At 47.3% G+C, this 18602-nt stretch overlaps 1 protein-coding gene and 1 non-coding gene across 22 annotated transcripts in view; both read right to left on the bottom strand.

Moving 5' to 3' along the window:
• Fnbp1 (formin binding protein 1) overlaps positions 1 to 18602 on the bottom strand; it is a 119957-nt gene that overhangs the window by 35920 nt on the left and 65435 nt on the right. For all 21 annotated transcript variants that reach the window (XM_063283065.1, XM_063283060.1, XM_063283064.1 and 18 more), the window contains exon 6: positions 18461 to 18565. In XM_063283065.1, coding sequence (XP_063139135.1) covers positions 18461 to 18565 — 105 coding nt within the window. The remainder of the gene's footprint in view (positions 1 to 18460; positions 18566 to 18602) is intronic.
• LOC120102117 (U12 minor spliceosomal RNA) lies at positions 868 to 1018 on the bottom strand. Its single transcript, XR_005503130.1, has one exon. It is a non-coding gene; the product is annotated as a U12 minor spliceosomal RNA (small nuclear RNA).

The raw sequence follows: 18602 nt of genomic DNA on the forward strand, positions 1-18602 counted from the left end.
CCACACCACTGACTCACCGGCCTAAAAAAAGTTCCTATCCTAAGAACATCTTACATATAGTTCTCTCTCTCTCTCTCTCTCTCTCTCTCTCTCTCTCTCTCTCTCTCTCTCTCTCTCTGTGTGTGTGTGTTCAGTGAGAGTTTCAGAATGGATCTACACAATTCAAAAGGCTCACCTTGCCCAAGGACGTCAAGTTAGGAATAAACTGAATGAGACTCAGGTTATCTAGTTGCCATTGGAAAGATTAAATATATGCATCATAATTCTACTGAGAAACCCTGGGGAATCTCCCCAAATAAACCCAAATGGGCCCAGGTGTGGCCCCTACGATGCATGGGTTTGTTTCTTTAAAAAAATTTTTTTTCTTGGTAAATATTTATTTTTACTTAGTGTGTGTGGTTTTGCCTGTAGGTGTGTCTGTGCACGTATTATGTCTGTGGAGGCCAGCAAAAGGCATCAGAATCCCCCCCCCCCCCCCCACCAGAGTTACAGATAGTTGTGAGCTGCCATGTCAGGGCTGGGAACTGAACCCTGGGTCTTTTGCAAAAGCAACCAATGCTTTTAACAACTGAGGTGTCTCTCCAGCCTCCGGATTTCACTTAACACTGTCCCTACCTGGCCTCTGTATGGGAATGAAGGCTTTGGATGAAAATATTTATTTATTTATATGAGTACACTGTAGTTGTCTTCAGACACACCAGAAGAGGGCATCAGATCTCATTACAAATGTTTGTGAGCCACCATGTGGTTGCTGGGAATTGAACTCAGGACCTCTGGAAGAGCAGTCAGTGCTCTAAACCTCTGAGACATCTCTCCAGACCTAGATTGCTTTTTTTTTTTTTTCTATTCTTTTATCATATTAGGGGTTGGGCAGATCGCATTACTTAGGCATCCCGCAAAGTAGGCGGGTCGCCTTAGATAGCAACCTTTACCCACTCAAAAACTCGTCTCACATAAGCAGTGAGGACTGGGGCATCACCCCGAATCGTTATTTTCCCTACTCATAAGTTTAAGGCACCCTAGATTGCTTCTTCTTTTTTTTTTTTAAGATTTATTTATTTATTTATTATATATAAGTACACTGTAGCTGTCTTCAGACACACCAGAAGAGGGCATCAGATCTCATTACAGATGGTTGTGAGCCACCATGTGGTTGCTGGGAATTGAACTCATGACCTCTGGAAGAGCAGTCGGGTGCTCTTAACTGCTGAGCCATCTCTCCAGCCCCCCCTAGATTGCTTCTTTAAGATAGGGTTTTACTATGTAAACCAGAATGGCCTCAAACTCAGAGAGATCTGTCTGCTTCTGCCTCCTGTGTGCTGGGATCAAAGGTGTGGCCATTATTTCTGGTTGATTGTTTGTCGTCACTGGAAAGGTGACAAAGCCCAGGGGTACCTCACGAGCAGTTGTCCTCTTTTGTCCTGTGAGACGATAGGAGTCCCTTTCTGACCACGTTGTGACCACGTTGTGACACGTGATAAAAAGTAAGCTGTATGTGACAAACTGCTCAGCGGCTGGATGGGGAGACGTCCCAAGCATTTCCCAAAGCCAGTTTGCACCAAGAAAGGTCAGCCACAGCCGCTGTTCGGTGGGCATGCATGGTTCTGACCCTCTACAGCAGTGGTGTAATGTCAGATATCCTATACATCAGATACTCACAGTTCATAACAGCAACAAAGTTATGGTTACAGGGAAATAATTCTGCGATTGGGGGTCATCACAACATGAGGCACTATATTGAAAGGGTGAAGCATCAGGAAGGTTGAGAACCATTGTTCTCTCTAGCTCTGAGACTCTGAGGAATTCTTCTCACCTCTCACCAACTGACTAACGCTCCTTCAAGAAGCTCAACAACTCCACTTCCACAAAAGTGCAGACCCTTCTTTCTGAGGCTTTCCTGAATCCTAAAGCCTGGGGAAGGGGCTGGCAAGATGGCTCGGTGGGTAAAGGCATTTGCTGCTAAGCCTGACACCTGAGGTCTATTCCAGTGTCTCCCGTAAAGGAAGGAGAGAACCACACTGGAAGGCTGGCATCTGCCCTCCATGTTCGTGAGCACACATACATTACACATATGCATGGGACAGTGAGCTAAATGCTTTGGGTTCCATTTGCAGCGCATCCTGGGACAACAGAGGGCCCATGTGACCCTTGCTCAGGTAAGACCACAAGTGGGACTGCCATCTTCCATGTGACTTTAGTGAAGTTGAAAAAGTGGCACACTGACCTTCAACCAGACTTGGCAGTCTCGGGGACAGTGAAATGCCAATCAAAACTCTTCTTATGTCCATGGCCACCCTCAGGACCTTTTCCTGTCTCATGATGACCCTGAGTACTTTGTCACCAACGCATGGTAAGTGACAGTACCTACCTAAGCTGCATCTTCTCATCTGTCGTCCCATGCACGACACCTGTGGTACCTAGCAAAGGGGACGGCCAGGCAGTGTTTCTTGCTTGCTTTGATACGGGGTCTTAGGAACAAAAGTGAGCTGGGTGCATTGTGGTGCACGCTTTTAATCCCAGAACTCAGGAAGCAGAGGTAGGGGGAATCTGTGAGTTCCAGGCCAGCCTGGTCTACAAAGTGAGTTTCAAGACAGCCAGGGCTACATAGTGAGATCCTGTCTCAAAGCACAAAACATCTGCTGCTCTTGCAGAGGCCCTGAGTTCCCACATCCAGTTCCAGGGGATTCAATGCTCTTTTCTGGCTTCCGTGACCTGCACGCATGTAGGCAAAACCACTCACACACATACAATGAAAATAAATATCTTTTTAAAATAAATTATAAAAATCCATCTGGGTGGTGGCAGAGGCAGGTAGATCTCTGAGTTTGAGGCCAGCCTGGGCTACAGAGCAAGTTTCAGGACAGCCAGGGCAGTTAAAAGTTTCAGGATTAGGCAGAAAAAAAACCTGTCATGAAAAAAACAAACAAAAACACAAAACAAAACAAACAAAAAACTATAAAAACTCTATTTCGTATTACCAAAAGTTTAGGGCTTGCGGGGAAGCAGCAAAGACCACCTTAGGAATGCATCCCAGTGGTCAGAGCACTGGCTTCTCAATGCTTCCCTGAACGGTTATCCAGGGAGGCCTGCGCTGTTTTATATTGCAAGGGGAGGAGGCTCGAGCTACCCTTCATTCCCTGCCTCCATGAGGGCTCCATGGTGCATCCACACAGGCTGCTCAGAATCTGCAGAGCTTGGCAGTCTGTCCCCCTGTCCCCAGAGCTGGCAGATGGGCCTGATTTCCTTGCAGGGGAGGCCCTGGGGGAACCCAGCGGGGTCTCTGGATTCTGGAATTTCTCAAAGTCTTTGTGCCAAGAAAAAGGTAAACTCTGACATTCAATAGTCTGGGTTTAGTTAGCCTTTCTCCACCCTGTAGTCTTTTTCTTGGGTTGACCAAAACAGCAACAAAAATCTGGTGGCTGAAAAGAACTTGTTTACAGGATTTCTTTCCCCTTATCTGTCTGTTTTGTTCTATTTAAATGGGCTCTCACACCATAGCTCTAGCTAGCCTGGAATTCCTTATGTAGCCCAGACTGGCCTCAAATTCACAGCAATCCTCTGGGATCACAGACATGCACCGTTCTATCCAACATTAAACTTACAGTTTGTGTAGTTTCTAAAGTAACACATTCCTGCCCACCCCATCTGCCAAGAGCTGGTCGGATGCAGCCAGGAAAGAGAGCAGGGCCATAGAAGCCACCAGATATTAATAATGTAATAGGATATTAGTAACATAGCACGGCATAACCCATTTTCTAGGCACTATTTACATCAAAAGATACAAACCCACAAAGGTCCTCAGGAAAGCCTAACCAATAAAGCAAAAGTTCTCTAGACTTGCTGACGAACAGGGGCCAGCCAGAATGACTCCGCCCAGCCTCTGGCCAGCAAGCAGCTCTTCACCCGTGAACACCTAGGAAACCATTATTGATTCAATTGCTTATTTACATGTTTTTATTTTTGCGGCAGACTCCCCTGACTGCCTAGGCCGGCCCCCAGCTCCTCCTGTAGCTCAGGATGACCTTGACCACGAGGGCTTGCCTGGCTGCACCTTCCACCGGCTGAAACAGCAGCTGGTACTACCACACTGTTTTATGCAGAGCCATGCTGACAGCTAGGCAAGCCCTGTAAGGACTCAGTTGCCTATCCAGCCCCGAAACCCCTTAAAATGTTCACAACAGGTACCGTACAAGCCAAGCCTAACGCAGACCATGCCTATAATCCCGGCATTTGGGGGGCTGAGACCATGAGATTCCGTCTCAACAACAAACGAACCAAACAGACAAAAAGAAAAGAGCTAGCCAGTTAACTAGTACATTGCCATTCTGTAACAGCAATGGTCTGAGCCTGATGACTGGAAACTAGGGCCGGGACGTGGCTCGGTGCCTGCTTCCTGTGCACAAGCGTTAGGATCAGTTTCCTCCCCAATAGGCAAACAGGTAAACGGACACCATGTCCAACCTGGTTCATAGAGAATATGCAGGTTAGGTCTGGTGGCACACACCTTTAACTCCAGCACTCAGAGAGCTGAAACAAGAGACTGAATCTCTGTGAGTTTGAGGCTAGCCTGGTCTACCTAGTGAGTTCCAAGCCAGCCAGGGATACACAGTGAGACCATGTCTCAAAATAAATACCAATAATAATGATGAAGACGATATTTAATGAAAAGAAACGAAAGCTTCATAGCTTTATATAAATGTCTTAAAGGTTTCAAAATGGTATTTTTAAGATTTTTTTTTTTCATTGTGTGTGCGAGGGAAAGAGCAAGTGAGTGCAGGTGTCTGTGGAAACCAGAAGAGGGCGTCAGATGCCCTGGAGCTGGATTTGTAGGTTGTCGTGACCTCCTGATGTAGGTGGCAGGAAATGAACTTGGTTCCTCTGCAAGAAAAACCAGCATCCCTAACCGATTAGCCTTCCTTCCTTCTCTCCAGCCCCTAAAGCATACCCAACGCACACTCAATGGGGGACTAAACCTACTACTCCACACACACAAAAGCTGTCCCACTAGCTATCGGGGGTGGTGCACGCCTTTAATTCCAGCACTCAGGAGGCAGGGGCAGGAGGATCTCTGTGAGTTCAAGGCCAGTCTGATCTACAGACGGGAAGATCAGCCAGGGCTGCACAGAGAAACCCTGCATGGGGGTGGGGATGGGGAGCTGTACCTCAGTGCTAACCCACTGGCATGAAACAATATTTATAGCCTGACTGCATGATTGTCCCAACGGTGAGTGTGTGATGTAAATGCTAGTGGCACTGAGCGCTGGAGGAGTCAGAGGTTGGAGAGGCAAGCTTGCCTCTGAGGACAGGCCCTGTGAAGCCTGCAGTGGGGGAGGGGCAGGAACAACGGAAAAGAAACCAGTCTTTGTCCTGCCATGTGGTGGTCTGAGTGGCATTGTTGAACTTTTCCAGCAAAGGGTTGCATCTAGAATACATTTTCAACTTCAGAACCAAGAGTGCATTTGACAATTTCTATTCAGCCGGAGTGCTGGGAGCTGTTGTTGGAAACTTCTAGGCCGAGAGCTTGCCAAAACAATGCAGTCTGTCTGGGATAAATTATGAGGGCAGTGAAAAAAAAAATACAAAACAGAAAAACTTCAAAATAAGTTAACCAAAGAAATATGCCTGAACTATTCCAGCCATTTCCTGAAGGTTTCTTTTTTTTTTTATCCCCCCCAGTCTTACAGTGTTCCAGCCCCAGGACTGCGGGTTACTCTGGTGCACGGTCATTGAAACAGGAGAAAACCAAACCAAACAAAAACAAAAACAAAAAAAAAAAAACAAAACAAAACCGCAAAACAGGGAAAGATAGCAAATGAGACCAGGACCTCCATCCGGAGTCCATTCACTTGCTAAACAGGGCTATAAAAGGCTTTCTGTTGCCCTGTACCCCAGTTACCCACAGTAGAATTCAAAATATCTGTTAACTCAAGGGGAAAAGCAGCTTCTGCTGAGCGGCACAGGCTGTGTGGACTAGTCAGTCACCTCATATCGGAAAGGAGGCTGTGGAGAGTCTTGGTATGAGCTCACACACAAAAAGGTCCCTAGGATGAGACCGTGGTGCCCCCCCCCCCGACCCCCAGTTTCTCCTACCCTGCCTACATTGCTGTAGACTGGAGTGCTTGTAGATGGAGTGTTTGAAACTGCCAGCTCAACTATGTAGCCCTGGCTGGCCTGGAACTTTCCATGGAGACCAGGCTGGCCTCGAACTGACAGAGACCCGCCTGCCTCTGTCTCCGGAGTGCTGGAGACTAAAGGTGTGCTCCACTGCCTTCTCTCAACAAGCAATTCCACCCAGGGCTCACAAAGCTCCCAACATGGATGCTTTGGCTAAAGGCGAAAGACTAGGGCAAGGCCAGTCTCTGCCAGCAGCGTTAAAACATAATGCCCCATTTGCTTCTCAGGGTCACTGTAGAGACACTTAAATAGCTCGTAAATGCAGCTTTAGAAGAGAAACACTCTAAAGGAGGCTCAAACACAGTCCTGCTCATACAGAAATAAGAACAGCATGGTCTGGTTTCCATTGCTGCGATGACGCCCCGTGACCGAAAAGCACGGGGAAGGAAGGGTTCATTTGGCTTGCACTTCGGCATAGCTGTTCGTCATCTATGAAGTCAGAGCGGGAACTCAAGCAGGGCAGGAGCTGACGCAGGGGCCATGGAGGGTGCTACTTACTGGCTTGTTTAGCTTGCCTTTTTATAGAACCCAGGACCTCCAGCCCACAAATGGTGCCTATGCTCTGGTGTGGCGTGTGTACCCTCACGTGACATGTGTGTTGGTGGGTGCATGTACATGTATATATGCTCTTGAGCATGGAGCTGAGAGTATTCTTCCTCAGTACCAGCCACGTTTCTTTATTAACAGCCTGTCACTAGCCCCGAACTCACCAACTAGGCTAGTCTGCCCGGCAGCAAGCCCTAGGATCCCCCTTTCCTCACCTCCCTAGTGCTGGGATTTAGAAATACAAGCTACAGCACTCAGTTTCTTTTTTAAACAAAGTGGGTTATGTGATGGAACTCTGGTCCTGGTGCTTGCCCCTGACTGAGCCGTCACTCTGGCCCTCTCCTCCATTTCTGAAGTTAATGTGAACTTTCCTGGTGGCAGCTGTTGACTGTTACTGTCTAAGTCACAACGAGAATTCATTCAATGAAGACTGCTTGACACAGCCAGGCAGTGGTGCACACACCTTCGGTCCGCACTTGGGAGGCAGAGGCAGGGCAGATCTTTGAGTTGGAGGCCAGCTTGGTTTACAGAGAGAGTTCCAGAACAGCCAGGGCTACGCAGAGAAACCCTGTCCCGAAAACAAAACAAAACAAAACAAACAAAAACCAAAATAAACAAAAAGGGAGCGCCCAGTTTGAGCCTTTTTGAGGTTGGAGCACTTACTGCTTTCCCAGAGATCCAAGTTTGGTTCCCAGCATGCACATGGTGGCTCACCGCTGCCTGTAAGTCAATTTCTAGAGGACTCACACCCCTGAGGAGGCCACACGGCACACTTGATGCACACATATAAATCCAGACTCTCTCACACACATATACATAAAGTCATCAATAAAAGAACCCTTTGAAAAAGAATGCTCAAGCCCACAAGTAGCATACAAGGTGCCTGGCAGGAACAATACACGCGCTCACTAGGTTGACATGTCCACGGTCCTACTCCTCCAGAAGAGAAGTGATCACTGTCGAAGAAAGACATTTCATTCAAGAAAGATTATAGCACACCAGGGAGCAGGCTACCCAGAAACCCAACAGCACAGAGAAGAACAGTTATCACAGAACCTGGACTATCTGAGTATCTGAAAGAAATAAATGAAGGTAAAAAAGCAACAGAGGTCACATTAGAAAGATGTTATCAGTGAAGGTCCGATGAAGACTCCAGTGAAACTTGTAGAAACAAAAAAAAGGAGTTACAGGGGTTGGGAATTTAGCTCAGTGGTAGAGCGCTTGCCTAGCAAGCGCCAGGCCCTGGGTTCGGTCCCCAGCTCCGAAAAAAAAAAAAAAAAAAGAAAAGGAGTTACAGAAATAAAAAAGCTCAATAATGAGCTAACAGAATAAATAAAAGTTACACAAAAGTTCAAATCTGGAGAGAAAACACAAATGAGATGCCAGAGAGATGGCTTATGGAGCAAAGGCTCCTTCCATGCAGGTCCTGTAAATTGAGTTTGATCGACAGAACCCATGTAAAGGTAGAAAGAGAGAACGGACTCCTCGTGTCTGTGTGTCACCCTCACAATAATAATGACAATGATGATGATGATATATGGAGAAGAGCCCTGTGGGATACAATGAGGAACTACACACATGTCTAGCACAAGCCCCTGAACCATAGGTTCCAGAGACAGAGAGATAAATAATTTTTGAAACTTTTTGTTTGATTTTGAAGACAAGGTTTCTCTGTATAATAGCGCTGGCTGGCACCTTTTTTCTTTCTTTCTTTCTTTCTTTCTTTCTTTCTTTCTTTCTTTCTTTTCTTTTTTTTTTTTTGGGTAGATCAGGCTGGCCTCAAACTCAGAAAGATCTACTTCTTCCCTCCACCTCCCCCTACTTCTGGTGCTGAGTGCTGGGATCAAAGGTATGTGCCACCACATCTGGCAATTTTTGAAACTTTAATGCCTAAGATTTCCTTTCATTTATAGAACAAATAGATACTCAAGGACGCCTAAGCAGAGGAAATTAAAAACAAGAGCTATGAGTCTTGAAATACAATAGCCACGAACATCACAGAACATCAAAGACAAACATGGGGTCTCAGCCAATAGGGAATAAAGCCAGCTCTTCTCAGAGGAATGCAATTAAGTAGATGACAAGTTCCTAACAGAGTATGAGGTGACTGACAAGGGAATGATAGCTTCAAAATGTTGAGAGAAGAAAAAGTCAGCCTAAAATTTAATACCTAGCTAAACTATCACATCAGCATGAGGATGAAATAAAGACATGATAGAGGGCGGCAGGGCGGGGAAGGGGACTAATAGTAGGAAAAAAATTAAATAATGTATCATCCATGAAGAAGGACATTTAATTTAGAAAGGAATGTCAACAGTAACACCTCGTGGTCTGCATCATATTAACATTAGCACTGTGGGTGGGTGGAACCAAGGCCACCTAGTCCAGGCTAGTTTACACCTCTATGCACTAGGTCTTCACACTGAGGCCTTGTACTGATTCTCACTTGTTGCCTTAGTCAGCTGGCCTGCCTACTCACTTCTGCTTCTCATATCAAGAGCCTTGATCAATAGCAAGGAGTTTATTGAGTGCAGCACAGTAGTGGAGCCAAATAGTCATCTGGCAAGAACCACAGAATTCCCCAACCCCACCCGCAATACTGGCAGTGCCCACATAGACTACTAGACGTCTAACAGGTTCTCGGCCCCACAGTTTTTCCTTTGGATGGCTGTGGGATGGTTCTGGGGAAGGCTGAGACCAACACAGTTTCAGTGCATGCATTTTGAGGAAGGGACTTCAGAGCATCCCAGAAGGTCATGATCACCTTACAGCCAGCTTTTGAGATGCTTCAGGGTCCTCAGTCTCGCCATTCCATCCTCTCTTTCAAGGCCACACATGTACTGGGCCTTCTGCAGGAGAGAGGAATTCTCCACAGCCCAGTTGCTCTGCCTCTAAGCCACCTTTTCAATTACCCCCATCCTTCTTATTCATTGTCACAGTTCTCCCTTCAAGACTACTCCTCTACTCCTTCCTACACAAGTGGTGTGTGTGTGTGTGTGTGTGTGTGTGTGTGTGTGCAAGCACGCACGCGCACACGCGTGTGTCACAAGGCACATATGGAGGTCAGCGGACAACATGTGGGATTTAGTTCTCTTTTTCCACCACATGGGTCCCCCTAAGACTGAACTCGGGTCACCAGGTTTGGTGGTAAATGCCTTTACCCGCTGAGCCATCTCAATGGTCCATCATCTTCTCTTTCCCCTTTGAAAACAGTTTGGTTTTGAGAAAGAATCTTACCATGTAATCACTGCTAACCTCAAACTCACTATGTCACACACGCTGGCCTCGAACTCACAATCCTCCTGCCTCAGCATCTCGAGTGCTAAGAAGTATAGACAGACGGTATCACACCTCCCTGCCATGTCTGGCTTTGAAGGTCAGTATTGAATGTATACTTGATTGGATTGAGAGATACCCACGAGGCGAGGCACTCCTGGGCGAGACTGCAAGGGCTGTCCACAGAGGGAGATGAGGGCTCTGGCACAGTCAATGGATTAAGCCTTCCACTGAGGTCAACATCTGAGCAGACCACAGGACTGTATCAGGGGAGGCCTGGCTAGAGGAAGCAGGTAACTGGACACGAGTCTCTGAAGAGCCTATCTTGTCAGGAACTCCGCCTGGGTCTCTTTTTGCTGGCCTCTGTGATGTGAACTACTCCTCTCCACCATGCTTATCCTGCTAGGACAGAAAGAAACTTCTAGAACCTCGAGCTTTCTTTCTCTAGCTCTAGCTGTTTCTGCCAGGCATTTGGTCACAGTGACGATGACACTAACAGGCCACTTGCTTCCCATGAAATGTTTGCCATTGCAAATCTGCCTTCTGCTCTCTGTATTCCCTCTTGGTCGGAGCCCTTGTGAAAGCATCTATTGTGACCTAACGGGTGCTCTTCCGAATGACCGAGTTTCAATTCCCAGCACCCACAGGCACCATGTGCAATTTCAGTTCCAGGGAACCCGGCACCCTCCCACAGACACGAATGCAGTCAGGACACTAATGTACCCAAAGATAAATGAATCTTTGCTGGGTAGCAGTGATGGTGGTGGTGCAGGCCTTTAATCCCAGCACTCAGGAGGCAGAAACAGGTGGATCTCTGAGTTTGAGGCCAGCCTGGTCTACATAGCAAGTTCTAGAACACAAAGTTACACAGAGAAGCCCTGTAACCTCCCCCCAGCACCCCTCCCACCCAAGGCAAGGAAAGTGTTTTTAAACTCTTTTAGGTTCCAAGATGAAGCTGAAGTTGCAAAATGTATTTCCTGCATTTGTACCAACCACTTCCTCTTCTTATCTTTTTTTAAAAATTAATTTTCTAGATCTGGCTTGCTGTGGGTGTCCTAGGACCCCACTCCATTGCTGCTTTTAAGAAACTTGCCTCCCTTGGCCTTTCCGAGTCCTGAAGAATTCTGTCAGAGAACGTCGGACACTTTTATCTAAAACAAAATTAGGGGCAAGCATGAACGATGCTTACACACTCAATAAAGATGTCGACTCAGGAGCCCAGTGACGGCAGAGGAAGCAAGCAACTATTGCCATTCCAGATGTGTCCAAGCACTGAAGAAGGGGTGGGCGGGAGACACACTATTTCCTCAAACGGTAAAAAAATTGTCTGGCTTCAGGCTCAGCAGATCTGCGCCACCCCCTCCCATGTTGGTAGGGTGGCCGTGCCCTAGGCTGCCCACCGCAAAGGTCTTTAGACAATTACCAGACAATCCTGTGAGCAAAGTACCCTCTTGCTTAATGACGGCTCTTAGCTTCAATTTTACTTTTCTCTTTAAAAGATTTTATTATATAATCTAAGACACATTAAAACACCACACACACACACACACACACACACACACACACACACAAACACAAGTACATAATTAAAAAGAGTAAATGTTTAAAACACACACATACATAATTTATGGACTTCTAAAAATATTTTATTTTTAATTGTGTATGTGTGTGTGTGTCTGTGTGTGTGTGTGTGTGTGTGTGTGTGTGTGTGTGTGTGTGTGTTCTGTAGCAACCAGAGGAAGACAGAAGAGGGCATCAGATCCCACAGAGCTGGAGTTACAGGTAGTTTCATGTGGGTGCTGGGAACTAAACTCTGGTTCTCAGCAAAAGCAGAGCGCAGAGCCATCTTAACCACTGAGCCATCTCTCCAGCCCCAGAACGATATTTTTTTTTCTTCTGAGACTGGGTTTCTCTGTGAAGCCCAGGTTGTGCTGGAACTCACTCTGCAGTCTGCACTGACCTAGAACTCAGATCCGCCTGCCTCTGCCTTCTGAGTGCTGGAATGCCAGCCTGTGCATCAGCCTATCTCTGCACATTTCCTTCACCGATGACTGATATGAGAGGACCTAGCTCACTGTGGGTGGTGCCAGCCCTGGGAATGTGGTCCTGGTGGTCTAAGGAAGCAGGCTGAGCAAGCCATGGGGAACAGCCAGTAAGCAACACCCCTGCACTGGCTCTGATTCAGCTCCCACCTCTGCTCCTGCTTGAGTTCTCGTCCTTACTTTCCTTCATGACGGACTGTACGTAGCAAGATGCAATACCTCCTTTCCTCCCCATGTTGCTTTTGGTCATGGTATTTTGGTTATGGTATTTTAGTCATGGTATTTACCAAGGCAATGAAAAAGCAAACCAGGGCAATCTTCACAGTGAGTTCCGAGCCAGGGCTACTGTCTCAAAAACAAAAACAAGGGGTGGAGAGATGACTCAGTGGTCAAGAGTGGTGACTGCTCTTCCAGAGGTCCTGAGTTCAAATCCCAGCAACCACATGGTGGCTCACATCCATCTGTAATGGGATCTGATGCCCTCTTCTGCTGTGTCTGAAGACAGCCACAGTGTACTCTATATTTATTTATTATATTTATTATATATTATACATAATATACATTATTTATATTATATTTATTATATATAAATAAATTTTTAAAAAACAAAAACAAACAAAGAAACCCTTAAAGCTTGAAATCTGAAATCAGGGGAAAGCAAGATGGCTCAGAGGCTAAGTCTGACAGAAAACCTGAGTTCACTCCCCAGAAGCCCCACTGGAAGGAGAGACCCAGCTCCTAAAGCTGCCCTTTGACCTCCACTGGCATGCTCAGCGCCACTGTGAATATCCAAATACACAAACAGACGAATGCAAAATGCTGGACTCAGCTGGACCTAAATCAACCAAACCCCAGCTTCCACTCTTGTGTCCACCACAAATCTTACAATTCTCCTTTCATAAAGACTCAGGACCACCTCCGCCTCCAATCTGACTACGAAACGGAGACATTTGTGTAACGTCTTCAAATCAGCTACCTTCAAGCTCTAACACTTTTACATTTTTATTGTTTCCACTTCTGGGAGGGGTGATTGGAGACAGTTTTTCTCTGTATCCTAGGCTGGCCTGGAGTTTGCTGTGCTACCTACCCACACTGGACGTGAACCATCCTGTGTGCTGGGGTTACAGCTGGAGTCAAGCTTCTAGGAGTCATATTACTACAGAAAAACGAGAGGTGCGGTCTCACAGAAACTGGTCTGCTCTTTGGCATTTATGTTGAGAATTCTAGTCTAATTTAACTTTCTTCCCCTGGCTGGCCTGGAACTTCATAAACTAAGCCTAGCCTCAAAGTCATGGAGATCCACCTGTCTCTGCCTTCCAAGTACTGGCATTAAAGGTAAGCACCACCACACCTGGAAATAATTTAAATATTTCCCCAAATCGAGTTATGTAACAAAAAAGCCTCATGATTAAACCAGAGAGAAGGTCACCCAGCTGGTAGTGCCTCACACGTTGTATCCTAACAGGTGGATCTCAGTTGGAGGCCAGCATGGCCCACAAAGTAAGTTCTGGGACAGGCCGGACTACACAGTGAAACCCTGTCTCTCAAAAAAGAAGAGGAGGAGGAAGAGGAGAAGAAGAGGGAGAAGAAGAAGAAGAAAGGAGAGAGAACACACAATAAATATCTAGAGTGTGAAGAGAAGCCACACAAACTTTCTGTGGCTAAGAGGGACCCATAAATAGAGAGTAGCCACAGTAGAACCATATCCCCAAGGAAGGTGAAAGGTAAGGAGACAGCTCAGTGGTGGAGACAGTTGGTGCCAAGCCTGACGATCTGAGTTCTATCCCCAGCACCCGCATGGTAGAAGGACAGAGCCAACTTCGGAAGAGCACTGTGGGACACACACACACACACAAAAAAAACAAGAGGTTGATACCACAAATTTATAAAAACAAACAAACAGAAACACCTAACTCAGCTGCCTATTTTCTATTTCTGCAGCTGCCTTTAGCCACTGACCGTAGTTCCTGTTAAAACAATGCCCTGTCTAGTAATGGACGTTACAGAGGAGACAGCAGTCACATGTCAGGGCCGGGTTACCCACCAGGCCTCAGATGGACTTGGATTTAACATGGGTGTTAGAAAACAGTACACGCTCCATTGGGAAGGTGCTTTAGAGGCTGTTCGTCTTGATTTTCCCCTGCTAACCCCTCCCAACTCCTACCAGGCTGGCAAACCATGGTACTGTGGGGACTCCAGGACAGCACCTGCCACACTTATCCAGTGTGGTCTGATTCTAAGCAGTGTCACAGCGACCCTGAAAGTCATTCCAGCATCTTCTACGGGAAAAGCCATTGCTCGATGAGCATCAGGGAGGACACGGAGGGCAAGTCCCTTTAAGGCCACAATGGCAACATCTTATCAGCACCATACCATGCCAGCAGTTAAGAACAAAGGGCCAGGAATGGATTCAAACAGTTCAAATATTCAAGATCCTGTCAACTTGCTAGATTTTCCTGAAAAATAAGACACAGGCCTGGGTGTACAGCCCTGTTGGGTGTGTAGCTTGCCTGCCTGGCATGCGTAGGGCCCAGAGTGCCACGCTTAGCACGGAATAAGCTGTCATCTTGGTACTTGTTAGAGCCAGCCTGGTCTTCAAATGGAGACCCTGTCTCAAAAAATATAATACAAAACCAAACCTCTAAAACAAATACTGAAACTTCCTATCTCTGGGGTGGGACCAAGGTCTAAGGGAGCTGGCTGGTATTCCCCATCTTGTTCAGTGGTTCCATGGTTTCATAAAGGTCACGGAACCGACCCCACGTGATGTGGTCATCTCAGCTGGACTGGCTGGTTAGCCCCCAGCATCCACTGGGCTCTGCTTCCCAAGTCCTGGGATTCGGGCACCGCCATACCTGGTTCTTACCTGGCACTTCATCCACTGAGCCATTTCCCAAGCCCCAAAAGGGAGCTTGAGGATTATGTTGGGAAAACAGTAAGATCTGTTTTTACTAAAACCAAAAAATATATCCCAACATATTTAGAGTCTAATGTCACTAGATCAAGCAACTGAACCCCCTTAAAGCTGGTGAGCTCGGACTCTCTGACAGCTGCGTCTTGGTAAGGGACAGGTTGAAGGACAACTTCCATACAGTGTGTCCTCTTCTCCTTCGTCACCAGACCTCTGAGGAACACAGTATCCAGGTAACATCCAAATACACACTCCTGCCTAGAGAGAGAGAGAAAAAACCCTCCCAGGGAATTACCAGGCTCCTGGCCACAGGCAAAAATGTCATAAAGTGGGAGGAGACTGTTGATGCAGGATGCTTGAACACAGTACTGTGGCAATCGTGACAGAGAACCACAGGAAGAGGGACGGTGACGTCTTCAGAAAGAAAAGGCGATTCGGCTCATACCTAGACCCAGACGTTAACACAGACGTATATTACATACACATCCCCTGGGCACAATCTAGAGTCTACACAATGTATCCTGGGAGACACATCACCGTGTGCTATAAACTCTGTGCTAGGATTAGGAAGGTGAGCTGAGTCAAACACAATCAGGCCACTAAATGCGTGGAAACTGGGAGGGAGAAAGACATCTGCGTGGAGTCAGAGATGGTCAGAAGTATCAGTGGAAAGCAGGGTGCAGCCACGCACCCCTGAAATTTCAGCACTAGGAGGGAGCTGGGGCAGGAGGGTAGTTAGCTTAGGCTATGCTGGGAAACCTGTTTCAAGAGACAAAGCACAGGTAACAACAGGGAATTCAATGAGAAAAGCTGACATCATGTTTCCACGTGGCCGGAGGTGGCCGGCAGATTTTAGGTCACCTTCAAAGCAAAAAGTCCTTAAAATATTCAGCGTTTGGACACCAAGGCTTGTGGTCTGATACCCGTGGTTCCCAAATTAGGATGCTCACATTCCTGGGGAGGGCGGCCATGGTACTTTCAGGAAAAACAACAGCCACGACAAAACAGATGGCTCACGATCAGGAAAGATAAGTCACGGAAATAAAGTAGCAATTCGCCAAGCATCCTACACTGGGGGTGTGGGGACGGCTCAGTCTGTAAGGCGTCTGGAGGGCTAGCATGAGACCCCAGTTTGCGCTCTCAGCACTATAAACAAAAAAACAAGCAAACGACCACCAATAACCACACCCACTAGGCGCGCAGGGGCGTTCACCGGTAAACTCAGTGCCAGGCAGGCAGATCCAGGGGCTTGGTGGGAGGCAGCTGGGCCAAATCAGCAAACTCCAGCTTCACTGGAAATAAAAACCCACCAGGATCAAAGCAGGAGGAGCAGAGAATGAACACTCAGTGGGGACTGGAGAGATGGCTCAGTGGTTAGGAGCCGTTTCCGTTGAGGGGGGTTATGCCTGCCGCCTGTAAGTCCAGCTTCAAGGGATCTGACACAACCTGGTACACAGACATACATTCAGGCAAATGCCCCCACACAGAGGAAAATAAAGATATCTTGGCGAAACAAGAAAAGAGCAACAATTTCTTTAATGATAAAAAAGACACTAAAATCAGTCTTTGACTTCCTCTTCCCTCCTTTCCCCTCCCCTTCCCTTCTCTTTGTTTTCAGTCAGGGTCTCCAGTAGCCCTAGCTGGCCTTGAACCTCAGCAGCCCTCTTTGCTCCACCTCCCATGTGCTCGGTGATCGGCTTAGAGGCCTGCCATTACAATCTAAGTGGGGGAAAGAAAACCCAAAACGCTGAAGCACTCTCCACAATCAAAAAGATAAAGAAAACCACAAGACTACTGCTCTCCGTCAAGGAGGTCACCGAGTGTGGAAGAAGATAAGAAAAATAAATACAAGGTATAAAGATACAGGAAGCGGAACACTGCCGCCCGCACTGCCTGCTGCCGGAAGTCAAAACGGGGTCACTGTGGGAGGCTCCGGGCTCCAGGCTCCCGATAGCGATAGGTAGCCTCCGCTCTAGACATCCGAGAATTAAGCTCTCAGAAACAGTGTTGATGGGTATTGGGACTCCTACCCAGGCTCCCCGGAAGCGCAGCCACTGCTCTCAACCACTGAGCCATCTCTCCAGTTCAAAATTTTTCAGTCTTTTGAGACAGAGTCTCATATATCCTAGAACGGATTCAGGCTAACAGTATGGCCGAAGGTGAGCCCCTGACTCCCCTGCTTTGGCTCCCAAGCGCTTGATAGCACCACTCTCAACCAGGTGACACTTCTAAAGTCTGCAGAGGGGCTGTCTGCCAGTCAAACTCAATGATTCCTGGACCCCACGGGGCAGAACCCCCTCAATTAAGTGTACTACCGGTCACAAAGACACGCATAAATAAATGGTTGCAACTTTAAAAAAGATTTAAGCAACACTTTAAATTCCTAGTTAGTAGGAATTTATAATAAGTATGGTCACTTAAAAAATGAACGTCTTGGGGTTGGGGATTTAGCTCAGTGGCAGAGCGCTTGCCTAGCAAGCGCAAGGCCCTGGGTTCGGTCCCCAGCTCCGAAAAAAAAAAAAGATAAAACAAAAAATGAACGTCTTTTGGTAAAGTAAAAGTCTACCCTCAAGAATATGCATTTTAGGGCTGGAGAGATGGCTCAGCGGTTAAGAGCACCCGACTGCTCTTCCAGAGGTCATGAGTTCAATTCCCAGCAACCACATGGTGGCTCACAACCATCTGTAAAGAGATTTGATGCCCCCTTCTGGTGTATCTGAAGACAGCTACAGTGTACTTATATATATAATAAATAAAATAAATCTTTAAAAAAAAAAGAATATGCATTTTAGTATGCTAACACACACACACACACACACACACACACACACACACACACACACACACCCTTCCAACTGAGACACTGCCCCACTCGAGGCATTTCCAACTCCGAAGTGGTACCATGAAAAGTAGAGCTTTTCCAGAGAAAAGCTCAGACGGCGGTGCTCCAATGGCCCTGGGCATCATGAATGAATGCCACCATTTAATGGCATAATTGTGTTTACATTATCTTGATGACTTTCATAAAAAGAAAATGAGGCTTCCAGGGAAAATCCACACACACTGGCTGGGGAAGACAAGGGAGCACTTTATGCCCGAGCCATCAGAGAGGAAAGCTCGCAGACTTCCAAATGCCCCTCTCACCCCAGCCTCCTGGGGATCAGCCGGAATGAACCCACTGCACAGCTGAGCAGAGGGATTGGCCTTTCTGATGAGTAGAGCTGCGGACTCTCTCACGGCTAAGAGGGCTGCTTCAGCTGCCTAGACACGGAACTCGGCCGCGGCCAAGCCACTAAGGAAGCCACGCCTGTTTCGACCTGTCCAGGTCTCCCCATTATATGTGACTAAGCACATCACCTCAACCCGGGTCCCAGGATGATGACAGAAAATGAAACCCTTCCTCCTGTCAGGTACCCTCTTGAGGTTATGTCTGAAAGAGGAAGCTGAGACCAGGCCTCTCTGCGGCTGCGCAGGAAGCACGCTCCAGGGAAGTGAGACTGGGACCCCTCACCTTTTCCACATCCGCCTTGGTCACATTGATGTCGGCGTCCATTTTCTCAAAGTACTGCTGTGCACGGTCGGCCTCCTTACAGTCCCGCTCAAACCTCCTCTTACTCTGCAGACAGAGCACAGCCAAGCCTGCTGGTCACCCA

The sequence above is a fragment of the Rattus norvegicus genome, chromosome 3 (assembly GCF_036323735.1).
Source record: "Rattus norvegicus strain BN/NHsdMcwi chromosome 3, GRCr8, whole genome shotgun sequence".
NCBI classification, from domain to species: Eukaryota; Metazoa; Chordata; class Mammalia; order Rodentia; family Muridae; genus Rattus; species Rattus norvegicus.